General features: G+C 43.3%; 1 protein-coding gene across 1 annotated transcript; it reads left to right on the top strand.

Annotated features, from left to right (window-relative positions):
- The first annotated feature begins 121 nt into the window (after positions 1-121).
- Positions 122-26,316, top strand: LOC119181882 (SCL-interrupting locus protein homolog). Its single transcript, XM_037433123.2, has 15 exons — positions 122-279; positions 790-861; positions 1,479-1,597; positions 2,587-2,675; positions 5,689-5,757; positions 7,494-7,726; positions 9,165-9,245; positions 13,213-13,299; positions 15,054-15,225; positions 17,404-17,510; positions 18,118-18,205; positions 19,878-20,384; positions 23,189-23,457; positions 24,816-24,938; positions 25,860-26,316. The coding sequence occupies exons 1-15, from the start codon at positions 242-244 to the stop codon at positions 26,191-26,193; spliced, it is 2,388 nt and encodes a 795-aa protein (XP_037289020.2). The 5' UTR covers positions 122-241; the 3' UTR covers positions 26,194-26,316.
- The last annotated feature ends 1,368 nt before the right edge of the window (positions 26,317-27,684 follow it).

Here is a 27,684-nt window from a genome sequence, read left to right as displayed (position 1 = left end):
TAAAGATATAACAAGTTGTGTAGAGTGACGTGTTTTACTATTTAAAGTACAATAAATCTTGCGGATGGCAGCAATGAGTTGCCTACGTTGTGCAAATACGGTGAACTTATGGGTTGCTTATGGGCATCGTGATAGGCATCGACATCATCTGTCTATTGGAAACAGAAAGGCGCACTTTTCTAGCGCATTTCTGATTACATTTCAGGTATTAGACGCCTTCGACACCTAATGCGTTCATTTGATGGAACATTCCGCCAACAAGCGTAGCAACGCAAATGGGTAAGCTGCTGTCTCTAACGCTTAAGTAATCGACAAAAAAAAAAAAAAAAAAAAAAACTGGATGATCATCCCACGAATGATTACAATTTCGCTGCGCTGATATCGGTGCCGCTCATTTAAATGTAACTTATTCGCACGTAAGCTCGCATGAAGCGGTGTATTGCGGCCACTTTACTCGACTAATACTCTGTTTCACACGTGTAGTCGGAATCACACTTCTTTTAGAGCACCGAGTCGGCCGCTTCAGCTGCCTTTTTTTGCAAAAGTATGCAGGAACGGACGACATAATGATACTAAGCGTAGCAACACCGCATGCTGCGTCTTTGTGCTATAATTTAAGCATGAACTGAAGCTTGTAGCTAACGCGGGGTGGCAGCTGCGGGTGCTAACAACGTCCGCAGACCCGCGCTCGTTTGCCTTGCTTATCTGAATTGTCGTTGGTAACCATGTCCGTCCGTTGAGTTCACCTAGACTGATGCCGTTCTGAACCTGTTTTCCTGAACGTTTCAGCGAGTGTTCGTCGTTCTTGTGGAACCAGCTGGTGTCCGGGGCGCCCGTGGTGCTCGGCATCGATGCCTACAGGTAAGAGCGTTATTACTTCCTTGACGTCGCGCATTCCGTAACTTAGAATTCAACTTAATGCATCGTTGTTGACTTGCGTTTGTTGCTACCACTTCTGGAATTCGTATATCAACTCAGCGCGCTCAGTACGAAGTAAGGACGGCAATGTTGCTTCACATCCCAGCCGTCACGTCATGCACTGGAAATAAAATGACGGATCTTAAAAGTTAGCAAAGTTGGCGTGTTATTAGACTTGTAAATAGTGTTGCAAGGGAATAGTACGCTTTCGCTTTGCTACAGTAAACGAAGATGCATGGCGCATGGGAGCCGTTATGAAATGTGTGAGAACGTTGTTCAAAATAATAGCATAATGTTGATCTTAGGACTTTGCAGGGAACCTCTATGCTCAGATCAGGTTGGTATAGTTGCGCGTATATACACTGTGTGCAGTAGTATCGCACAGTATACAATAGAGAGAGGCCGATTGATGTAAAATGGTTCTTCGGATAACAGTGCTCTGCAAATACGTTGATCAGGCTTCAAGCTGGTGGGACACAAACCACTGGCAAGGGTGAAAATGATGCTATTCTTCTTTGAAACCCATTTAATAATTATAGCTTTGCTTCCTTCGTGCTTAGGCCTCCTGCTGTCAAGGTTAAAGAACAGGTGTTGAATGCTGCATTCCGGACGGCTTTAGAGAAGCGTGCAGAGCAGTCTGTGCTCTCTTCGTTGGCTGGAACAGTGCAGTTTTCTGCTGGTACGTAGGCACGATTTCCTTTAGCACTTGGCCTGTGCTTCTAAGCAAAAGTGGCTGAACATTACCATATCCGTGGTAAAAAAGAGTAAACGCATATGTTTCATTGATTGTGTTTTTTTGTACTATACAAGGCAGTACTTATGGGTCAGAGCAAAAGAAGTTGATTGATCTGGCAAGGTCCTGCTTGTGCTGTGCATACCAGCACTGTTTGTATAAGTGTGCATCATCAAAAGTAGTACAGGGAAGCTATAGCTCGCTTCGTTATATAACAAAATGATGTGAACTCCTTTCATTTACTGAGTAGCGCGTACTGATGCTACCATTTATCATATGTGAAAATGGCATAATTGCAACACAGTGTACAAATATATTATTGAGGGGCAGAAGGCACCAGCACTTCAGTATGTACAAAGGACTGCCATTCACGATATCGAAACCAAATTTAAAGAATTTTTCAAATTTGAAAGAGTAGCCAAATCATGAATTTCACATTTTGAGGAGTGGAGCACATTTGTGTCACTTAAGCAGTGGCTTAATTTGAAGGTCATTGGTTCAGATCCCACTGATGGAAACAGCCATTTTTTTACACTTTAATTTATTTTAAAATATATGAGAACCATTACACTGCAGTTAAGAGACAACAAGTAATGTCCTCTATGCAGTCCTTGACTTAATTGTCTGTTGGTTTCTTTCATTAGGTATGTTTTACTTAAATCATAAAATATATCCTTGGTTAAGTAGTGACGAGTGAATGCACTGATATTTGAATGAATGCACTGACGAGTGAATGCACTGAAATGATATTTCTCTCCTATCCATTCCTCATAAAGTACTCTTTTGAGGCTCATTAACGACACCTACAGGCTATAAACATTTAATATTTACTCTGCTCTGACAGCATAAAGGCCAATTTGATTACTGTGTACCGTTGCTCATGAAGTCCCATGACAACCGTATGTTTCAAGCTGAGCACCTCGTTTCACTTTCAGAAAGTGATGGCATCATCATCGTGCTTGACCAGGTGCCAGGCTGCACTCCATCTCTATTGCGTTCGAATGTCATCCAAGTTCCCTGCAAGGTGCCGTCATTTCAAAATACTGCATTTGTTAGAATAACGATAGTAGACTGCCTCCAGGGCAAATTCTAGAGCCAAATTCACTCAAAGCTTACCTGTGCTGGAACACCTGCATCATTTCCCATAGGTTCATCACAATTCTATTCAACCTAAAAAAAGCATTGTAAGCACATTGTTTAGAATAACAGCGAGCAGAAATAGTACGTATCCATGCTAAGAAACTGGCCCTGAAAACACCGACACGAGAGTACAGTCAAGGTGCCACAAGCACCGAACAGCAACACAAGAACATAAGTTGTAAGTCGGGGTTTGTGGTGGCCTGATGACTCTCTTGTGTTTGTGCTTGCACACCCAATCTTTCAGCTAGGTATGCCTATTTACTTACAGTAATCTTTTTTTTTATTACTATTCCTGTTGTTCTTAATTTACTGAGCTAGGATCACTTTTATTGTCATTCTTGTGCACGATTCTGTCACCTTAACGTCACTTGCATTTGATAATATTCTAAGTTATCTATAAATCTCCCAAGTTTTTACAGTCGAATGCCACTGCTGCAACTAATGTTACTTGAATGAAATTTACACTCCAGCAAAGCATTTCTTATTCCCGTCAGCTTGCCATAATAGTCAATACATCAAAGTTCTCACTACAATGAACCATTTTTCTAGCTTGTCTTCGCTTCAAGGCAACTTTCGCTGAATTGAGCTTGACTTGAAAACTTGTTTGATGAAAAAGTAAGCATATAGCCAACCGTGCAACTTTTCGTACATTCACAACATCTTGTTTTAATGAAAACGGGTACCCATTGCACCACCTGTAAGCAAATTTGTAGGAAGCCATTGTTTGGTGGTGGCGATGATGTGGCTGGCACCCTTGGGCCAGCTGACATAAGCATCAACAAATACATTGCCTTTGACAAAGACATTATTGCTCGTGACGAGCTAACTGAAGAGGCAATAACTTGAGAGGTTTTCCATAATGACGCATTGCTGGACGATAAGAGTGACACATAAGCAGATTTCGCCACAATGAAATTTCCACTTCAACAAAATTTCACGCTTGCCCAGTCAGTTTCGTTGCATTGAGGTTCGACTGTAATATGTTCATCTGAAATATGTTTCAGCTGTTGTCATGTTAACCTTTAAGCAAGTCGCACAAATTTAACAACTATTTATGACTTCCGAGCTGATCTGAGCGGTTAATTCACTGTGCACCGATTGGCAGCAGTGCTATGCATATGCACTCAAACCTCGATATAACGAACCCGGATATGAAACAAAATATCGGTTATAACGAAATAAATGAAGAATATTCTTGTAATGAATACAGTTTTAAGAATAAACCTTTATAATGAATTTTCAAATATAATGAACTTAGGTTCGTGTAAGATGCAGCTTTATTTTATAATGAGGTTCAACTGTAACGGCAGTTGCATGCAAGTACAAAGCCATAGGGTGTGCTTTGGTGCTGCACCATTTTTCCAAAGTTATACAATACAAATAAAATATTTCATTTCAAATACAGGCATACACACAACAAGAAGCAACCAGAATAGACATTTCTGATTATGAAGCTGAAAAAAAGGGTAATGTTGTGACCCACTCTCTGGAAATGATTCAAAGGCATTTGGAACAAGTGCAGTTCCTCAAAATGACCTGATGATCTGTGGCTACCTTCAACATGCTAAAAGATTTTATACTAAATGTAGGTGCACTCTACCTGTGTATTACTTGAAGACATGTGCTAGTAAACCTATCTTGTTTAGTTATGCTCAGATTAACCAATGTGGTATTTAATTGTATGAGGCATTTAATAAATAATCAGCCCTTGTGTTGTGTTGCTTACTGCATCCTGTCTCTGTCCAAGTGTACGTTACTCCACTCGCATTTTGTGCTAACTATCCCAAGGCACTCTTCTCGACGTAGCCCTGTCACTAACCTTCATGCTCTTATGTTAACGGCCATGCAAATCATGTTCGTAACCTACGTGATGACTAGAGTCTGGATTTTGGGCAAATACCTATTTTTTTCTCTGCATTCCTATTGGGCCACTTTGATATATGAGCATGAATGGGAGCCAAGGGAAGGCTTCTAGGGTGTTTTTACAGTGCCTATAAATGCATATTTTGAAAACTATTCAATGTGAACGCTATTTAGCCTCAAGTAAGGCTTTTGGGTGCATAAACCATTATTTAGGTTATCAGGCAACACTGAAGGTGTTCAACCTAGTTCTCTAGTTAAACCAATTCACAGAAAGCAAACGCTAGCAGCAGTGAAGTGAGGCATGCTGACATGGCATGAGCGGTTGATGAATGATAAAACATGGACAGCTGTAAAGGGCAAATATTGTGCAGAGCAAAAGAAGGGGAAAAAATGAGATGTGCGTTCGGCTTTTGTTTCGTTTGTAATTTGATTTTTAAGGTGCTCGCTGCCGAGGGTGAAATTGACTGTACGCGACTTGACCCTTCCAATAAGTGGCATCTATCCCTTCTGGCACTTTGGTGGCCGGGTGTCTCCTGCCGGGTGTCTTTCTTTCGGCTGTGCTTGAAAGAAAGACACCCAGCAGGAGTGTGCAGATTCCACAGTGGACACTTGACTCGCCATGCTACAGAATAAATGGGGAGGCCGGGTTTGGCGAACTGTGTGGCAAAAGGGACAATTGCCTGGCTCTGTTCGACTGTTGGCATCTTTGTTCCATCACAAATGTCTTTTGTCTTCCTGTCGTAGGTACAGGTTGGTCACGTCTTAATTTTAAATGACTTGCATTTATCTAAAAATTTATGGTGCCTATATTTAAAATGTTGAAGGCCTTGTTTTGCCTGCTTATTTTTGGCAGTTGAGTGCACTGAAAACGTGCTTTTTTTAACGCTTAGAAGTCTGGTCACTAATGATGCCCCCACACTCGTTGTTTAGCACTCTTTCTACTATTTCATATACAAGGATGTTTCAAGTTCTCTATACCATCATTTTCTCTGCCGTCTCTTTTTATTTATGAATGCATTCCGATACATTTTCAGTTTGACAAAGTGACCCAAGGAAGTGGTACCACTAATTCAAGCAAGGAGGAATGGTTGGCCAAGTTGACGGTAAGAACGAACCTCGTGTTTACTAGTTGCAGCGTTTGGTTGAAGTACTTGGAGTCACTAGTACAAATAGTGCTTTGCCTCACAATACTACTGATGCACTAATGTAGACAGGACAGCTTTATAGAAATTTTGTACCATTGTTGTCTGTTAATAGTTTTTGTTTGCATATATCGGTCAACATGTGATGTGCCATGTCCCATCAAAGGGGCACCGTGCCTGTATTTCCGTGATTAGTTCCGTGAGTTCCGTGATTCTCTACCACGTGCACCTGCGGCGGAAGTGTTTCGCACGGCAGCAAGGCCGTCGTAAAGGAACACATCGCTTCACAGAAGCATCAGAACTATGTTTGGGCTGCGGAAGGGCAGGGCAACACCGGAAGCTTCTTCCAAAAGAGGAGCGAAGAAAATGCGATGCGTGCAAAATGCCTATTCACGGAATTTCTTGTGGAACACGACTTGCTGCTAAGCGTTGGGGATCATGCAGGACTGTTGCTTCGGAAAACGTTCCCAAAGGGCGAGGACATGAAGCGATGTGGACGTACGAAAACCAGCTGCCATCGTCGAGGAAATGCCTGTGGGTGTCGAAAACACTGGTTGAAGCTCAAAAACACCACATTTTCACAACCACAGTAGATTGAAGCAACGACAGTGTGTCGCAAATGTCTCAACCTTAGTAATTTCTCGTATGCACCCCCCCCCCCCCCCCAGCTCCCTCGCACCCGCGGCAGTCTCCCGAATTTTCATGCTGCTCGTGTTGTCCTCTTTGGCTTCCGTACCTCGACTTTCGTCTGTTTCTTCTAGCACATTAGTGCTCGCGCTGCAACCCTTATTATCATGAATTCAAAACCAACTAGCCCAAATCGCCATTCTTCTTCATGCTGCTAGGTTGGCAGGTATGACTAAAAAAAAGTGAGAAAAACACTGTGCATATAACTTGAGGAGTTAATCCTGTTTAAGGACTAGTGAAAGCTGAACTGATTGGCAGGTTGATGTTTCTTGGGCACTGATAGTGATGGTGTAATTAATAACACTTCTGAAGCCCTTCAACGAAATGCGAGGGTCGTTCCGAAGGCAGGCATTTCCCCCTATTATTGCATGTTAGTTTCACCCACACGTGTACAGTGCCATTTCTCACACACTTGCTGCTACGCTTTGGCTAGACTGTTATGCAAATAGGAGTCTTGTATGTGCACTGCTCATGTGCACATACAAGTCTTGTATGGGAAACGTCTGGCTGGCTCATCTTCAAAATTTTTCAAGGTGGCATGTTTGTTTGTATGACATTTCACTTCCTGCTTGGCTATCGAGACTTTGAAAAGTTTGCATCGGGAGTGGTGACAGAAGACAAGGCATATCATCACTGTATAGAGCAGCAATGCCTTCTTTCATTTTAAGGAAAAATGAAACGGGCTCATGGAAAGCACCTAAGGTAGTCAAAGTTAGACAGTAACTTTCTACTCTGGTGTTATTTTGAGACCTCAAAGTCAACTGATCAATCAGTCGTCAAAGGGTAGATAGGCAGGCTAGTTGGTATAAATTCGTTATGAACACTTTGCCGTGCAGACAAAGAACGCAAAAAGAGTGGGATACAAGTGCAGGTTGTGCCCTCTTTCTGTGTCTCACTTGTTTGCACTGCTTAGTTTGTGTAATGGATTAATGAATGAATCAATCAATCAATCATAGTTTGCCACACTGATCAGAGCTCTCGCTTATTCTTGCTTTACTGTATGCACGCAGACCTTTGAGGATGCCTGGCACTATGCATCACTGGAATGTGGGCTGGGCTTCAGTCTGGCCGTCACTGTTGAGATGGCTGCCCGCATCAAGGGCCCTTCTTGCGACCTGACCGTGAGTGCGGTGACCCCTATGCTTCCACTGCGCCTGGTGCCCCTGTTCCCAATTCCAGTTCTCAGGAGCGGTGTCCAGGACACTCTGTCCTCACCACACGCTGCAGCACTGCCTGACTTTGGGTACTAGTATCATGACTGCATCTTAACTGTACATTTCAATGCATTGAGGTTGCAAGTGTGAAGGGAAAGCTGAAGTGATTTGCAGGGTTTTGTTTCTTTAGCACTGATAGTGATGGGGTAATCAATCAATAACACTTAGGCATTCATTGAAATGTGAGGGCTATTCTGAAGGCAGACATTCTCCCCTATCATTGCATTTTGATATCCCCTACACGTGTGCGGTGCCATTCCTTGCACACTTGCTACCCTGTGGCTGGAGTGTTATGGTGCCTTAGCAAATTGCAAGTGTGGTTAGAACCAGAATGACTGAATTGTTTCGGCTAACTTAAATCGCAATCCTCTTGAACAAAAAGCACACCTGAAATTGAATCTGTACACGTTACAGCAAAAGATTGCCTGCTACAATTATGGTTTCTTCATTAAATAGTGCTATTGGTTGCATTTTCCCATTATGGCACCAGGAAAGTCATTGAGGAGTTACTTAGATGCAATCAATTGTATTTTTATTGCTGTCCTTCCAACCTTTATTGACCCTTTACTAATAGAGGACTAAATAGAATAAGCTGGCCTCACTCTTTTAGTGCATCCCTGAAAACTGTTGTTTCAAATTTTTCGTTGCTCACTTTTCTTTGTGTTATTTTCAAGACGCTGGCAGTGACTATGAAAACTTGTCTCAATTGCTCAGCGAAGGCAAGAATGGTGTTCTTACATATGAACCCCATCAACACAAGATCGTGGTTACTCATGGGTGCAATGTTTGTTGATGTCTGCGTTATCCATCATGCACACCGATTCAGTGTTGTTGCTGCTATGGTACTTTTGGCAAGTGCAGTAATACTTGGGCTGCAATGGTACTTGTGCTATGGCACTTGTGATATGGTACTTGTGGCAGGTGCAGTGAAAAACCGGAGAAATCATCCATGGTCAATTTCCGCGCATCAGCGGCCATCGAGCCATTATAGTGCCCAAATTAAACTGCCAGCTAATATCAGGTTGAGCATTAATGTGAGGAAAAAAATACTGAGCACCCTAGTAGAATGTGCAGTTCCTCAAGGCTGTAGCAAGGCAAATGTTCTACTGTATGTTTTCCACCAAATTCAAGTTTCCAAGGCCGTATCACCTGTCATTGCTTATCTGGGCCTTGGTAGCATAATGACATTTATAACTGGTTCTTGAAAAAATGCAAGTGAATTACAGTGAAAAATACTCTGTATAAAAGTGATCAGGTACAGAACTACTAAAAGTTGCAATTAACATAGTGTGTTTCGTCACATGCCTGTTCGCATGGAATGCACTACGCATTTTTGGAGACTTTTGATTTGACCTGTGCTGCGAAAATTGTTCGTTCGTCTCAGCTGCAGTAAAAAAGAAAGAGAAACATTAATCGTAAAATAAGCATGATGGTTATACCTTTGTGACCAACATATTTCCCTTTTAGGTTTGTCACTCTCTGTGGGGACCACTTGTGCTTTCACTTCAAGCATCAGCTTGAGGATGGTGGCCTGAACTTCATCGGAGTGTGAGTAAAAATGTTTGTCTTTTACCTCACTTCAACCACTCTCTTAAATTCTACAAGTGCATGTTAAGGGGCCCCAAACAGCTTTCGAAAATTCAAACAAAAACGTTATTCTCTCCTGGTGTGTCTTTTCGGAACAATTTGTGACGCCAGCAGTGTGTTTACATATCGTCATGAGGGAAATAAGCTCTCGATTGATCCATGTACACGGAAAGTCGGTTACGAATTGTCTTCTGGCCTACTGTGCTGCGCAGTCGCATGCCCATTCTGCCTTGTCTCGCATGGCTATTATGCACGATCAAGTAATTTTACATCGCTTGTGCATTTTTGACTTCGAAAGTCGAGATAACAGTGCGTAAACGAAAAGTGTGAAATCCTGATGGGCTGAATCAGGATTAGGAAGGATATTCTGCGCAAAGGTGTTCAGTGCGATTTCTTTCGTGAGCATCTCTTCTCTGCAGCCTAATGTTCACCGGCCAATATGGTTGTTGTCTTCACTTATTGCATTTCCACAGTTCAGTTGTAGCGCTACTCCACGTCGCAACACATGGACACTAAGGTCCACGGTCTTAGACAGCACCTTTGGCCTGGCTAGAGATGGGTGGCATATGTTCGAGGCACAAGCCCGGCATGCATAGTTAAGCTCTCAATGTCTGCATTGCTGGTCCGTTTGTCGCTCTTCTGCAACACCTCGTATCTCGGCAATAATGCCTCCGCCCCAAGAAGTGACCAGGCCCAACAACCTTACCAACCTCGGGCAACCTCCTGTTTGATGCTACCTTGCGCCCAATGGACGTCGGAGCCCTCCAGCCTTGTCTGCCCTCGTCTGGCACAACACGTTACAGTTTTGATTCACCCCTGGTCGAAGCTTTGATCTCCACCACATCTCTTCAGAGATTTATTGGTGTTGTCGCTTGCTTTGCAACTTGTCTCCTGAGGTGGCTTAAGAAGCAGCAGACTTCATAGCTGCACCATTGAATGACTTTCCCGCACCAGCAACTGAAACGGATCATTATCTGTGCCACATCATCTGCGAGCACACACTTAGAGCACCTGCTTACCTTTGGAAGAGCTTGGTCATCAATGCTCCTCTCAGATGCTCAGCAGCATGTGGCATCTTCTCGGCTCAAGCGATGTCAACTCAAACAATGCGCTTTTGAAAGAGCCCTTCTGGCAGCCCTTGCTGCTATCGACTCGTCTCATCTTGCCTGTTACAGGAGACTTGATCCTTGATCGCCATGCCCAGCTTGATGATAGAGTCCACGACGTGACTGCTGATTCGGTAATTGCACTCTCTTTTGCACCAGAGACTTCCACTGTGTCTCTCTTGGAGTCCAGGATTGACCAGCGCTGTGTTTCCTCACATATCTGCACACTGATACCATCATGCCCGTATGTTAGGATCCTCGAAGACTTTCTCGATGTCGGGACCCTTGCAAATTAAAGCAGCCACCCAAGTACGGTACTGTAACCCACCGTATTCTCACTCGTGGTCCAGTCGTTTCAGCTGGCCTGCGTTGCCTCTTTAGTGACCGTCTGGCAATAGCGAAGCACGAATTCGACCACATGCTACAGCTTTGTATTATTTTGCCCTCCCCCCAGTACTTGGATTTCACCACATCTTGTGCCCAAAGAAGAGCTGGGGGACTGTTATCCATGCCGTGACAACTAGTTTCTCAATGCTGATGCATTCCACGGCATCTATTTCTTTCTGCACATCAGATATTTCACAGGAGACTTGGAGGGATGCAAGTTCTTCAACGAAGTGTGCCTTTTCAAGATGTATCATCGAATCCCAGTGGAAGGTGCTAATATCCTGAATATGGCCATTACTCAACCTTTTGGCTTGTTGGAGTGCGTGCGCATACTTTTTGGCCTGCAAGACGCAGCTCAATCTTTCCGAAGATTCATTGCCGAGGTGATGTGCAGCCTCCCTGCTGTGTATGCCTACATTGGCGATATCCTCATAGGGAGCCACACTCCACAATGTCACGAGCCTCTCCTCCAATAATAATAATAATGATATCTATACTTGTACGTCCCAAAGTCACAATGTGATTATGAGAAACACCGTACTTGAAATATTTACAATCTCGTGTGCGCTAATGTGCACTGACATCACACAGTACACAGGCCTCTGTCATTTCGCCTTCATCGAAATGCGACCGCCAAGACTGGGATCAAACCAGCGTCCTCCGGCTCGGCAGCCAAGCACCCTAGCCACTGTTCCTCCAAGGTGGACTTTTCACTTCCGAGAACTCTTTCACTGTCTTCCGTAATTTGGTCTCGTTGTCAACCCTCAGAAATGTGTCTTCAGTCCTTAGAACTCGAGTTTTTGGGTCACAACATCTTGGCACTGTAAACTCGTTTAATGCCCTTTCGACATTAAAGCTGTGAAGGATGTCCCAGCACCTACTACCCTTTGCCAGCTACGCGAGTTCCTGGGCCTCCTTAATTTTTTCCGTTTCATTCCACACTGTGCTTAGCTTCTGAACCCACTCACTGGGCTCCTCTGCACACCCAAGAGCTCCGCATCCATGATTTCCTGGTCCTCGAGCTGGTTTCATGGCTGCTAAACAAGCTGTAGGTGATTTGGTACTCCTCATTCACTTGAGGATTGGCATGCCTACTCTCACAATGTTAGATGCTTCCAGTGTCGCCATCAGCACTGTTCTTCAACAGAAAATTGATTCTGACTGGCATTCACTGGGTTTCTTTTCCTGGAAACTCCAGCTAGTCAAGACTTGCTGCAGCCTTTAGGTCGGAAGCTGCTCTCTACTGCACCATCGAGCACTTGCGGCTCATTGAACGGAACCGCTACCGAAAAGGCAATGAACACCGATTGGGCCTAGCCTGTGTGTTGGCACATTGTCGTGGGAAATTTATCCAAGACAGCATGAAGATCGAGCACTGAAAAGATTGCTCTCAAACACTGATCCAAGAGCAGCGCGTGTGATATGAAGTTTGAGTTTGCGGCCAGCAGATCAACCGCAACAAGTCAAGCTTGTGCAAGACCATATACTGGCAATAAATGTGAACTGCCCTGTCATAAAGCCATAAAGCTTTTAAATTTTCAGACGAGGTCGCAAGCGTGATATCTGTTGCGCGCTACAACAACACTTTTCCAATAGGAAACGATTGCACATTCAATGGGGAGCGCACGGCCGGCTAGTGGCCGTAGCCACGCCGATGCTGATGCAAAGGGTTCTCCATCGTCTTGGCAGCCTGCCTCCTCCTACACTCGGCACAAGTGTGATACCTATGATGCACCGCCACCATGTTTTTCTTTTCTTTGCTTTCTCCTCTCCATCTGCCCCGCGTTCGTAACGACATCTTCGCTGTCTCTCTCCAGCGGCGCACCTCCTTTTTCTGAGAAGCACACTCGCTACCGTGTTTGTCAGAAATGTTTTCAGGCAATCACATTATAATCGGTTTTTCATCTTGGGGGATCGCGCAAAAAGCAGTATGCGTATACATGGGTTTTTATCGGAGGATAAAGGAGGGTCATAAAAGACCACGTCGTAACCGGTTCCGAGCTATAAGCAGTTACGTTTTAAGTGGTCGGAAGTGTATTCAGTTGAATATTTTTCAATGTCATGTTTGCTTGAAAATGTTAATATATTCACAGAACAGGACAGTCCGATAGCTGTGTTCGTAAGTTACACTAGAGCATTGCAAAACTGCATGAAGATGTTCTTGTTCTATTGTTCAGTTCTTGTTAGCTATGAAGGAAATCAGTTGTTCCAAAGTGTTGCGTAGCTAAGTTTCCTGCACATTCATTTTGAGAACGATGTCAATTAATTTTCATAATTTATTCTCAATCGTCCTCCATTTAAATCTCTGGCCTGTATGTGTTTATCAGCTGCACTGTATGTGTGAGCATATTTTTTAGTGGATTGAATTTGGTGGCATATGAAGAAGTGAGAAAAGTGACTGATTTTGCCTTTCTTTTTTCTTTCCTGGCGTGTAGATGGATTAGTGGTGTGGCATCAGTCGAGCACCCCTTCATCTGGCTTGTCTGTGCCCAATTTGTCACAAGCCAGAGGTTGGCTTCAAGGTGAGCGGCCTTGGCGTAAGGTTGATCATAATAAGACATGATTGCAAGCGTATCCTAACAGAAACGCGAAGAAGGAACACAAAACCACGCTAGCATGGTTCTATGTTCAGCTTACTCGGCCTACTTCACTTAATGCCTGATAGTCGTGCATCCAGCTAAAGCTGCTGTTGACAATTTTTCTGTTCCCTAGGTACTCGTACCACAACATCACTTTGTTAGAAACTCACTTTTGCAATTTGCACATTACAAACATTGCCCTGTAATATCTTTCTTAGCCATAATCGTTTTTGTATTCTGCAGGGCATACCTCACAATTGCACTTCTGCTAGCTGCTCCTTAATTACGTACCAAGTACAATTGCATAAGAAATGTTTTTTTTTACGATTTCAAAGCAGTCTTACAGTTATAGTGGAAAATTGAGCTATTTGGTATCGAATGTAATCAGACATCATTACTGCCGTAAGGGCAGGGATGGGAGAAAGAAATGCAGGAACATGATAGCGTTGCTCTGTGCTCGTCTAAATTGCATCTATATTTTCTGTTCAAGGTCCTTTCAAGATCCTGGGGAGAATTGCATCTAGTGTTTGTATAAAATATTCAAGATATGTTCAGCCCTTGCCCCACTGTGTTCTTTTTCTTGCTTCTTTGGCTCCATGCATGCTGTTGTTTCTTTAAAAAAATAGCTTTAGATGTAAGTTATGCTTCTACATTCTAAACACCAGAAAATCCCGTAATACTTGTTACGCAGAAATGAAAGGGCACAGTGATACCACCTGATATGTAGACCTTATACCAGCTGGACACAATGGAAGTTTTGAAAACATCCACTCGTGGCATGGTCACTATTGTTAATCTCTGCAGACAGAATACTAAGCAGTACATATTTTAAAGTAGCCAGGAGTTCAAAGATTTTATGAACCTGTGCCACACCACAGCTGTCCAAATAAAAGAAAATACTTACGAAAACTGAGAGATTGCAGTGACAAACACAGGCATTTGGCTAAAAAGTTCATCAGATAGAAGATTGGTCTCTACTTGGTCTTGTAGCAATTAGTGATATTGCAAAAGTAAACGAAAATAGCATCTCGAAAAGGTGCTTTATTGCTCTAAATTCGTGTGACTGTGCAATTGGGTTCAGTAAAAAAGGGCCCCTGAATCTCATTCTTTCGTTCATTTCACGACAGGAGTCTAAACTTGGGCACGTTTCATGCCTTTAGGTAGCATGCCACTTTTCATTAGTCAACTACCTATTTGTACAGTTCACCTACAATGTGATGGCATCAAACAATAAGCATTTTCTACATTCACTACTAAAGCAGCCAGAGGTACTCACTCATTTGCTACCAGGACTGCCAGCATAACTGGTACCAAAGAAAGTGAACAGGGTTACAGCTGCAATCATAGCACAACTGTTGGTGCACCGTACACGCAGTGCGAAGGCTGTGTGTTCGTTCAGCAACGTCTTCCTGTATTTTTAACAGTGAAGCTGTTTAAGCTTGTCATAATTTGTCTCAACAGAAATTATCATCATGAAACGGCCTACATCCTCTTCATTTTTGTTGAAAATGTCTTAGTATACCTTGTGCTGTCGCAGTAATAGTATAGTTGTAGTTGTAGTAGTGATAATACAGACAGTTCTCATAACCGTCAGACAGTTCTCACAGCATGCAACTGGCTGATTTTTTTTTTTTTACTTACATAGTGTGGCTGTTTAGCTTTCCTTTGAGATGGCTCTTTGGTGGCTCTGGATGCAGGCCGAAAGACATATTTGTGGTGTGTATACTGTCAAGCAAACCCATAACGGCAGCAAATGTGAGCTTTGGGAAGGCGCCCGAGGAAGTGCTCTTCTTCAACTGCCTCTGCCAGAGCCAAGCCAGCCTCCATTTTCAGCTGTGGCAGGGAGCAGCCGTCACCTCGGTGGCTAGGGTATGCGAATGCATGTTCTTTCACAGGGGTGCTGAGACAAAAATTTTCAGTCGTAGTTTTTTTCTGTCGATTGAAATGGCAAGCCCTCAATATCCTAGAAAATGTATTCGTACGTTTGAGTGTACCCTGAAAAAGTAATTACAATATGTTTTTAAAACCTAGTTTCAGTTCTTACTGTACCCTGACGTCACAACATGGTATGAGCTTCTCACCATATGCTTGCGCAGAATATCGTGACGTTTCCACAGCCACCACTTTGTTCCCGGCTTCTTTGGTGGTGCACAAGTAGCCATTTTGAATGTTTTTGTTCACATACACTTGGCCATTTTGAATGTTTTGGTGCCTGAAGTCACTACAACTAGCCATGCTGGTGCGGCAGGTCACCAGAATCGACACGGCACTGTGGCCTGATGTCCTGCTAGTGTTGATGCTATTGGCTGCATCGGGCAAAAATTGACTTTAATGTAAAAAAAGAAGTGTGTGGCCAGATCCTCATCGCAACCATTGTTTAAAAGTGTAGCTGATGCCTCCTTTTTTAGTTTTGCTCACACTCACTCATGTCCATGAACCTTTTATTGGTTCACTCTTACCAATGAGTCTTGCTCTCGTCCATCTAGCACACCGCAGCCCATTCTCTCCTGCCGAGTCTCGCTCTCGCCACGCTCTAAGATCTTGTGACCAGTGTCACGCCAATAGACGACCAAACCTCGACTAAGGGCAACTTACGTGTTAATAAAAACTCCCAAGCATTTCCCCGAGGGTGAACATGGTTGAGTGCGAATACACGGGGTGATGCTATGAGGGGTATTTATTAATTTGCACTATTACATTTATTAATCACACTATGGTGCCTTTATGGTGTAATGGCTCCTGGGAATCGCAATTTGATCACACGGGGGAGTTTACGTTAACTCACTGGCGAATGCCAACGGATTTTAACTTTACTCCCCCTCTTGACCCGCTCTCGACGGGAGACTGAGAGAGAAGGCAGGCGCGCAAAAGAGAGGGGTGCGCGCGCAGCTGCAGCGAGCGAGGAGAGCGGAGGAGCGAGTGAAGGGGGAGGGGGTGTAAGGCGCGTTACTGACACTGATATCAGCGTCGCGTCCGTGGCTTATTCGGTAGAGCGTCGCGCTGCGGCCCGCCAAGTCCTCTTTCTTTTAAAGATAGAGACAAGACTGCGGACGCCGCCGACAGCGGTGGATGGTTTGGGGTCGCTGATAAAGTGTATTCACACTTAATAGTATCTTGCCAGCATTTACTGCGCTTCGCACTTGCGCAGAGCCATTCATGTGTACGAGAACTTTGTATGGTAGGGTTAACTCGTCTTCGAAAATTCGTGTTGGTACCCCTGGACGTCATTCTGCATGTCCCAGCTGTTGAGGCTGCATTAGTGTTACATCATTTATCTGCATTTGTGAGGCAGTTTTCTTGTGCGTCTGTGATCTTACTGTCTTTTTGATTTGTCTGTTCAGTTTTGGATTTAAGTTTGCTGATGCCCAGTTTCTTACTGAATGCAGTCAGGTAGAAAGGTGGGCGAATTCGATTTGATGCATCTTGTACCAAATCAGCGCAAATAGGATGGATTACGAGAATAGACGGACATAGTATGAGCGCTGTCTAACAACAAAAGTTAAATTAAAGGGCTCGTACTGTGTCTTTCTATTTTTGTGTTCTGTTATATTTGCACTGATTTTGTACACGCGCTACTGAATGGCTTCGTTTGTTGTTTTTATCTCCCATCTGTGTCTCACTTCTGTGTGAAGCCAGATAACTTGTAAGGTCACAGGAAAACGGAGATGAAGCCAATTGACAGAAGATGAATGAAAAATACTTTAAAACTGCAACCGGTATTTAGACAACAGTTGCAAAGAGAGGATCTGGCAAAAACTAAGTTTTATTGTTGGAACACTGAGTCAGTAGGCATTTCTCGTTCAGCCACTGTAGATAATTTTCAGTGTGGAAGAGCAGTGTTTTAAATAAGTTGCAATTAAAAACGGGAAAAGTAACTTGGGAGGATTTAGATTTTTTTTACTTGTTATTCTTTCTCACAGATGTAAACCTTAAATACCATCAACTATATTGACATAGGTGTTGGAATAGTTCAGCTATTTTTAACATTTTTTTATGGCATTCTACCAGTCACGCGTCAGACTTAATTTTATTTTTGTTCTTTTTCAGGTGCCATCAGCTTCAAACAAGACAATCAGCATGAACCTTGAAAAAGTACTTTCCGGAGCTGCAGCTGAGACATTCCACTTGGCCCTGAAGGAGCTTGTGAAAAACCGGTTGGCCCCTTTTTAAATTTAAAAAAAAATATTTATTCTATTGTTTAAGCGATGCCAAAAGGAAGCAATGAATCTGTCTAGAATCATAAGGTGTACTCTAAGAGCTTTAGTGTCATTAATTGCATTGTCATAAGTTTAATAATAGAGGAGAATATCAAAGTATCATTTTAAATTTTTTCACCAAAACTTCTGCATGCGACGTCACGGATTTCAAACTGTATTTGTTGTATTCAAACAACATTGGCTGAATAAAACTTTCTAAAGCTTTGTATGTCAAGTCTTTTAAAGAGGTCAATATCCCCTTAAGAGCCCACTAAGAGGTCAATGCACTTCATTTTTACCGATTAGGAACGACATAGGCCGCAGCAGATGCTGTCAGAATCTATGACATCATGGCATTTGCTTGGCGAATTTCCCAGTGGTGTTACCACTTGCATTTTATTTTGGAACATTTTCTCACTTGCCAAGAGTCTCATTGCGATGAGCAGGTCATTTTGGAATTGTAAAAGAGTAAACTAGTGATTATAGAGACATCATTCTTCTTTTTAGTGTCTCTTCAAGCATTTGCATATCATGATTGAACTTTTTTTTCTGATTCCTGCTTCAGTGTGCCACTGGTGGCGTCCCCAGAGCAGAACAGCAGCGCCGTGACTCGGGATTCGTGGGTTCCCACACCGAAGCCTGCAAGAGGCCAGGTGAAGGACAGCAAAATGATATGTCGTGTAGCGGCCCCTGGAAAGCGATGGCATGGGAGAATATTGGAGTGCGAACGAATAATTACAATACTTGAATTTCACAGTATTCAAAGTAAACAAATGCATGTACTTGTAATCCCTCTAAAGGGGCTTTGATTCCAATGTGGGAATGCTGTGCCGTGAAACCACCTATTTGGGATAGATCCACGCTATCGCGGAGTCACATTTGAAACTTAAATGTATGCATTACCTTCACGTAAATTAAATATATCTTGAGTTTGAAAGCTTGTTGTGTGGGGCTTATGTGCCTTAAGTATAATAAATTTTAAAACGTTGCATGTTTTACCGTGTATAACTTGCACTTGTGGGGTCTCCGCAAGGCCAACGAGCGCATCGCCAGGCCACGCTCTTAGAGTGAACGGACACTGCAGACGAGGTCGGTACAAAGCACACAACATACATACATTTATTAACTAATTTAGACAACGATATCGTCCGCCGAATGTTACATCCATTTTAATTAACATGCTACCATACAAACAACATAACGCAGTGACACACTAAACACACAATAACATTATAAACACACACTAACACATACCCAAGGCGGCGTCGCCAACGCCTGACTTTCCACGTGGGACCCCGGCGCGAAGCCTGCGGTGCCGAGCACCGGAAACCCACGCTACAGGCAACCGCTCGCGGCAGCCGCAACGCGCAGAAGAGGCTCGCTCAACTCTCGCCCACCACCAAGGCCCGCCTTCCGCCAGGGGCCACCGCCGGCGCTACCACTCTACCAACAGTGGTACTCAAAGCGAACACAACGCCATCTATCGCCCGGCGGTGGTCACCACCAAAACAAAGCCTTGGGGGCGAGACACGTGCGCCACGCGGTGCAGACAACTTTACAGGGGGGGTGTCAGCACCCCCACACACTCTAGCGCTATTAATATCTTGCTCTTATTCAAAGTTGCTTACACTTCACTTCAAACTAAAAAAGTGACATTCGCTCATGGCTTGTTTCAATTCTTTTCTTAAAAATATTGTTCAAGTTAGTTGGGTCATGATAAAAATGCTAGTTTTTTTTAATAGTATGTTATATGCAGGGTGTTCTTTTCCAAGCAATATAGATTTTTCCCTAAAAAACTATAATAAATAGGCACTTGTCATCATCGCAGCTAATTTCTAGGCTGAGGCAAATTTGCCACTAATTAGATCACTTAGGAATGAAAGATTAATAAAAATAATTGAATTAACTTTTTATTATCAATTGGTTGTTTACATGGACAAATCACGGCAAGCCTAGTTTTTAAAAATTGAAAATATGTCAAGCATTTGTGTCTTGTCAAGTTGGATTTTCCAAGTGTGCTTGTTAGAATGTGCTGCAGTATTGGTATTCTTTCACTTTAATGTTCTGTAATTACAATACATTTTTCCTATTCTTCATGCAGCATCCAGGTTGATGTCTGCAAATGTTCTAGTACTGCGTATTCAGCTATGATTCTTCTTGAGCAATAGAAACAATATAGAGGTGATAGCGTCAAAGCCCATTGCTTTAGGAGAATGTTTGGCGCAATGTTTATTGACGCAGGCCAAACCATTTCTCACTGCCTACGAAATAGTTTGCCTCGTTACTGCATGTTTCTGATTAAATGGCACTTTGGTTTGTTTTCAGAACTTTAACATGGCTCCGATGGTACCAGACGTGTCGGACTGCTCCATGGGTTTGTCGATGCATTCGAGATCAGAAAATGCTTCCTACGGAGCACACGCTCTGGCTTGCGATCCAAGAATAGACGTATTGAACGCAGGTTCACAAGGAGGCTGCTTTGCCCAGCATTCTGATGCTTTACAGGACGCTCAAATGACTGTAACACCCATTCTCGGTGGACCGTCAACTCCGTTACAGAGCTGTGGTGTTCGGGACTATAATGTTGTGGCCACAGATGCCCAATTTCGAGTGACACAGCAGCAACAATGCACACCTTCGGCTTCTACAACTGAGCGTCACGCAGCACCAGAGTCGGTGCCTGTTGGCGTCTATGAACTGATCAGACGCCAGGACGAGCAGTTACTGGAGCTCAGACTTCAGATCCAACGCCTCCTGTGTCCTTCGCAAGAACAGTCAGGGCCACCAATCCTACCTCTCCAACCACCGGCTAATGAGAATGGCAAGAATAATGTAAGTGAATGTTTCAGAGTTTTATTCTCAATGCACGTCTAAGCAGACAGGAGCCTTTTTTATTATCGGTCCATTCCTAATGAAGCTGGCAAAAAAGATGTCTTCTTGAAAACAGCGTCAAAGTGAAAAACAGCTGAAAAATTTCAGCTGCCTTATCAACTTTATTATTATGTACAGGTGTACTGCCAATACGTCTGTCTGAATGTAATCACGCCAAAGGGCACACTGAAGAAAAATGTTTTTGAGTAGTATCGAGAGATCGTCTCAGAACAAGATGTGATCTTTTGATCTTAAAGGAGCACTGACATCAAATTTTAAGATCGAGATGTGCCCATCACTCGATCGCTTGGTATGCATAGGTCTTCTTGGCCAAATTTGAACCGCATCCGTTGCATGGAAGTTATTTTAATTCGATGTCAAACAGCGTAGAAAAGCTAAGGAGAAAAAACAGAAAATAGACTGCCCTGCGACATCGACACTAGTGCTACGTGTTCGGTGTGATATATTCCACAAATACCATCCTGAGTGACGATACTCTAGTAGTGATGACGTGTACAATCCGAGTGTTCTTATCCTGGCGCCGAAGCACACTCGCTCGTCGCATCTGATCTTCGTTGCGTCTGATCTTCATCGCACCGATTTTAATGATTTCGTGAAATTATGAAGATAAAAACCACCTTTAAAAGAGCGGCAAAAGAAAAGAGAATGATTAAACGTGTGCTTGTCGGTCAGCATGTCGGGGGATGTGAGTTGCAGTCGTCTAGTTCGAAGCCCGGAAAAAGCGCAGTGAAGGTGTCTTTTTATATCACGTATGTGTTACACATCAACACGACCACAAGCTATCAAAAGTGGGACAGGGTATAGTAAGATATCATCGCTAACAAGTAACACGCAGGTATCGCTGAATTTTAGTGCATCTGTAGACTTTGCGTCCACGTAAAAGTGCTAATACCGTGTTAACCGCAAGGGACTTGATAGGTGGGGCCATCTGGAGGCGCATAAAAGAACCTGGCAAGCAGGAAACGTATTCTATTTCTCCGCTGATGCTCTTTCGCGATAGCTATATTACATTGACCCCTCTGCGTATACCTGAATGCTTTGCACGCGAAGACACACCAATATAGCTAACTGAGACACACGAGCGAACATGGCTGAAGCGTGCAGCCTCGGGCACCTCTGCGGTGCTGCTTGGAACGGCATTCATGTCGGAATCACTGTTCCGAAAAAATATCTATCGAAGCAAAAATAATTTGCGATGTCGCGAACCGCGGGGATTCCAAGCTCCGGAATATCTTATTTAACCCGAGTCAACACTTTGTATGGCGACGACAGTAACGCAGGTGACAAGGCATGACTGAATGTCCGTCTAGCAGACGAAATGTTTGAGAAGCAGCTGAGCCTGACGTCACTCTTTTCTGTGGAGAAGTGGTCAGCTGTAGCGTGATCTGGAGGTGACCGCAAGGTAGCGCCAGGGCTGGTGCTCCCAGCACTAGAAATGGCGAGATTGCCGGCCCTTTTGAATATTGCTAGATACCAGCGATATAAATCAATAAAAGTGATAGTTATTCATTTCTCAGTTGCGTTTTAGGTCGCGAATAGCTGCTACAGGGTCTATAGCTACTTGCTGACGCAAAAATCTAGGCATGAGTAAATTTGATGTCAGTGCTCCTTTAAGTCTTTTCGGTGTTCCTAGATATCGTTTCAATATTGCCTTTAAAGGTCGCATTGTCTCTCCTTTATTTGAATTGCCAGACACGGGCATAACATAGCCCCGCCGCGGTGGTCTAGTGGCTAAGGCACTCGGCTGCTGACCCGCAGGGCGCGGGTTCGATTCCCGGCTGCGGCGGCTGCATTTCCGATGGAGGCGGAAATGTTGTAGGCCCGTGTGCTCAGATTTGGGTGCACGTTAAAGAACCCCAGGTGGTCTAAATTTCCGGAGCCCTCCACTACGGCGTCTCTCATAATCATATAGTGGTTTTGGGACGTTAAACCCCACATATCATCATCATCATCAACGGGCATAACATAATTGGCATAATGAATTAGAATAATCTCCAACCAACCTGCCTGCCTGCGTGATGCTCTTCGTGGATCACCCAGCATTGATATCATAACATATTTCAAAAACGGAGACATCGATTCGATTTCTACATTCTTTATTTTCTCACATATGAAAGCAGTTCTCTCACTACACATGATGAATTTGATGCTACAGAAGCCTAATCTTTCAGTCTAGTTTCATCAATGCTTTACTTTTGTGTAACCCTTAGCTGTGTTCCTCTGTTAGTCTCTGTCACATTAGCAACATGTGAATACTTCCTCACCCTTGTCTAATGTGTTTTTTTATATAGTATGCTGTACAACCACCTCCAAGATAAAAAATCACTTTTTGTGTCACATTGTTTTTTATCATGCTTATCTATTATTGCACATTGTGTCTATGAGTGTACATACATAGTTGTCTCATTTGTTCTGTTCTACCTGTAAAGCATCCTAATTTTTTTTTTCCTTTTTCTTCCTGCTATTATTGTGCTTATTTACCTGGATTTAGAAACTGCTGCCATGTACATAACCACTTGGGCATTGTCAAGTGGTTTTATAACTGCTTTTTGCCTAAGGCATCACCAACTTTAGTTGGAAATGAAAACTTTATTGATTGATTGATTGATTGATTGATTGATACTGGAATGTGTGTTAAATAAGTAACAAATTGTCAGACTGTGCAATGGGACAGAACATTGTTACGTCGCTTTTACCATCGTACCAGTGCTTGCAACGAAACCTTTTCCTTTTGCATTGTCCAGGAGAAGCCAACTTGCAACGCTGGCACCATGACGGAAGCTACCACACAACTGGTGCATCGATCTGTTCAAACAGATAAGACTGCAATGGAGAGCTCTTCCAGTGGAAAGGGCTGCTGTTTTTGCCCCCATTGCAAGCAAGAACAGCGTGCATCAGAAATCCCGGAACGCGACACCGATTACACCATCTTCTTTCCCGAAAAGTCCCCACACTTGGCGCAGCGGCCTACCCACAAGCCTAGTCCAAGAACGGCACTTACCATATCACATAGGTTGGTGCGACTGATTTCGTGCGGTGGATTGCAAGGTTTGCAGATAAGATAGAAGTTCGGGGTAAGGTTGGGACTTGAAAAGATGAAAATTTTCTCGGAATATTCTTTGATGGAAGCTGCAACTGACTTTTTTTGCTACTGTTGAAGACAAGTTTGCTTATCAAAATGATGGCTCTAGTTATGCCTCCTGTTCAGGGATGTTTTCATTTCATGAAATTTTTAGCTGTAGTATAAGGTTCGCCAGTGTTCATTGTTGATGTTAGGATAAGCACAACATAAAAGCAGCTTACCAGTCCCTATTTACCGAAAGCAATCCTTTAATTCTGCTTTGTGTTCCTTGGAAAAGTTGTGACAGTGCCATCATAGACTAAACGTAAACACTCTTGGCATTCAGTCCGTCCTTAGAATCATTACATGCATTCATTACAGGCCTGAAACATGGGTAGCAATGCTTAAAACCAAGTTATCTTAAGCAAACAAGGTCTAGAATAATATAATTAATAGAAATAACCGAGAAACATTCATAGTAATCAACATAAAATTGCTAAACAGATTTTGAATACTTGCGGCTAACTCTCATACAGGTCAAGAGAAGGCACCATTGCCTCGCCACGTGCGCAGTTGCTTTTTACAGTGGGGCTCCTTCAAAACTACATACGGGGAAACGACTTGGCAGAACTCACTGCAAATGAAGCGTATCTCAACTGCTGTAACAAGGAAGAGATTGATAAGGCATAGCAAAAAGTATTGCGCATGTGGCTCACGAAGTTAGCGAATCTTCGTAACAAGATTGAGTACTCGTGCTGAGGAATACGTACATGCTTGCCTTTAAGAAAAAGAAAAAGCATTGACGTCGTTGATAGTTTAGTGAACAGTGAAGTGAGAACTGTATTAACGAGAATCGCTGGTGACCCTTGCTACGCACTTACCTCCATATTGTAGACAGCCCTTCACACGGCACTCCACATTGACTCAAGAATATACGTAGATAGCAGTTTCACCTTTCGGCAAAGATGTTAACTGCTTATTAGCGATAGCCAGTATTTTTTCGTCAGAACTACTAAGTCATTTTCAGTCGAGCGGCGGCACTATACTCTGCTCAGTCATGTGAAGACTGGAATTTGAATTGAGGCTTGTTTTGGAATACGGAGGTTACTCAGGTTTTACAATATAGAGCTGCATTATTTTTTTCTGCATCCTGCTTTTCTTTAGGGTAGCAGGCCACATGCTGAGGCGACAAGATGGATGACCAATCGCTGTATTAGTGAATGTGTGCAGGTTGTTGAAGTCTGGTGCTTTCTTGATGATATGACAAATTAGCTACAGTCGTAATGCAGCTGTGTCTATCTCTGTTTCAGACAACCTGCCGACTGTCTCCAGCGACCTGGGCTTGTGCACAGCAAGACTTCCGGTCTGCTGATGACGCCCACTGCTTCGTTTGGGGACGATCCCTCTCTGCTGCCTGACAGGTTGGAGAGAAAGTACGATGGTCAATGTATTTTAGGCATGTTTACTTTTCAACCGTGCTTTTTGTTACTGACGACGGAAGAAACAGGTGATGGACAGAATGTATCAATAGCCATTAGAGTATCGTCTAGATATTCTCACTACGTAATCGGGTCGGCAACATAAGAAAAGGGGAAAATTTGGTGAGAGGCAGTACTTCCGATATGCGAGACCACTGCTTCGATAAAACAAATTTTAGCACTGAGAACGCCCTCTCGGTCCACCTCGGTGGATAAGTGGCTAGGGTGCTTGGCTGCTGACCTGAAGGTCGCGAAGTTCGATCTCAGTCGTGGCGGTCGCATTTCGATGGAGGAGAAATGTTAGAGGCCCATGTACTGCGCAATGTCTGTGCACGTTAAAAAACACCAGGTGGTCAAAATTTCTGTAGCCCTCCACTATGGCACTGCTCATAGTCATATTGTGGTTTTGGGACATAGAACCTCGCGTATTATTAGTATTAGTATTGAGAATACCCTCTTCATGCTCGCCTGCATGACCAGCCTGTTAAGGTCCACTTGTGCTAATATAAACAGCTCTGTTTGCACTCTCTTCACTTTTTCAGAAACTTCAACACATCCTTTACTTTGGAATCCATGCCTGAGATACGTGCTAATACTGTCCACTAAGATATGCATCAATCTTCACGTCGCATGACGTCGGTGATTTTGGATTTGCAACATTTCTCTTGAACTGAAAACCAATAGAAAAATATTTTAGCTTCGCTTCTGCTAAAGTAAAGTCTTTTTTCACTTTTGGTTTTCATCAAATTCCGACATGCTGCTTCTAGGTGTGTTTCTTTCAAATGAAACAAGGATTGCTGTGCGAGTTTGTGATCCACGGTAAAAAGTCACGCAGGGGCCGCGAGTTGAGTATGAAGTGGGAACGCGTTATTGCAGGGGAGCTTCCCAGGGAACAACGGCATCGTCTTCCGCAGAGACGTTCATTCATCCGCGGTTGCAGTACGAAGAATCCCGGCTGAGCGCTCAGCGGCGTGACGAGCTGAGCTTCCAGGTGGACCGCATCGCACACAAGTACTGCCCAGACGGAGCTGGCTTATCGGCATCTCCATTGGCCAAGGGCACGGTGCCGCTGTCGCACGATGCCCAGGCCTATCTGCAAAACTACGGACTTGACTCTCGCAGGGCACGAGACGACACCGTAGGAAGAACGGACAGCATGGAGCGCATTCTAGACATCAGCGCACTCAGGAGGCTGCCCAAGTTGCTTTAAGTCTCCAGGATAAGTGGTTTGTAAGAGTGTTGTACAGGTAAACATAAACTTCTTAGCGTTTTTAGAATTTTATCTTAATGTCGAGTTTATTACTTCTGACGAGAAGCCCTATTTGCAGTAACAGGGGGCTTTGTACGGGTTCCTGTGTCTTCCAAGTTCTATGTGATATTTTTTGGCTGATGTAGATAAGGCTTTGGATGATAATTTGAGTGGGGCGAAGATTTTAAAAATTTTCAGATACTGCTGATTTCTAAATTCTTTCAAACGACAAGTTCATAGATCGGCAAAAATTGTGGAGCTCGCTCGAACTCGCTCGGACTCACTCGTGAAATATATTTAGCCCTTCGGGCTTGTTCGGTCTTGAACTCAGAAAAATTTTTCTCAACCAGACTTATGGGGACTTGCCAAAATTTTCATGAGCTGGACTCACTTGGACTCAAACTTGCCAAAATGTTTCTCACTTAGACTCATTTAGACTTGCTGCTAGGTCTGAGTCTGAGCAAGTGAGTCTGTTAGCGCATACACTCAAACCTCATTATAACAAACTTGCATCTAACACAAAAATAACTTCGTTATATCCGAACATTTGTTATAAAGGTATGTTCTTAACACTGTCTATTACAAAACTATTTTTCGTTTACTTTGTTATAACCAATATTTCGTTATATCTGGGTTTGTTATATCGAGGTTTCAGTGTAGTTACCTTTTTCAACCAGTGTGTCAATTCTTTTCAGCACCACTTTCTTGCATAATCGGTGCTCTACTTTGCACCTTATGATTTTGTACTTATACAAGTTACCAGTGGTTTAAATTTGCTAAGGACTTTCTTATACAAAGAGGTGAGACTCGCATGCAATGTTTTTGTGAAGAACTTTCCATGAAAGAGTTTGTGTGTAGAAGTCACCTTCCTTTATAACTCACACCTCTGATCAACAACTACTGAACTGGTGTATGTACGCTAGTGTGTTGAAGTACAGTGTGTGTAAGTACATGTGAGTATATAAACATGAGCCAATGTCATGCTGATAGTAATGCTGAAGGTCATTAGACAGGACCTTAGGTCGGCGAAAAGTGTGGAGCTAACTTAGACTCTCTCAACAAATATATTTCGCGCCTGGGGCTCACACGTTCTCGAACTCGCCAAAATTTCCCCTAACTCGACCCACTCAGACTAGGACTCGCTCAACTTTTTCTCAACTGGACTCTCTTGGACTCGAGCTTGCCAAAATTATTCATCCAGACTTCCTCTAACTCAGACCCATGGCTAAATCTGAGTCTGATTGAGTCACCTCCTGAGTTTGCCAACCTCCTTTACCTCTAGACTGCGCCCTCCAAATATACTTCAGATGATCTTAAACATAATGGCTTTAGTACTTCCCCAAATGTATTTAAATGTATCTAATGACTCCAATCGGAGTGAGGGTAAGCTTCCCTTTTTTATTTTGTTTTCACTGTTTTTAAAGCGTATGGGTACAAACTAAACTTCATGGC

Source organism: Rhipicephalus microplus, chromosome 10, assembly GCF_043290135.1.
Source record: "Rhipicephalus microplus isolate Deutch F79 chromosome 10, USDA_Rmic, whole genome shotgun sequence".
NCBI classification, from domain to species: domain Eukaryota; kingdom Metazoa; phylum Arthropoda; class Arachnida; order Ixodida; family Ixodidae; genus Rhipicephalus; species Rhipicephalus microplus.
This window is presented reverse-complemented; position numbering and strand designations above follow the sequence as displayed.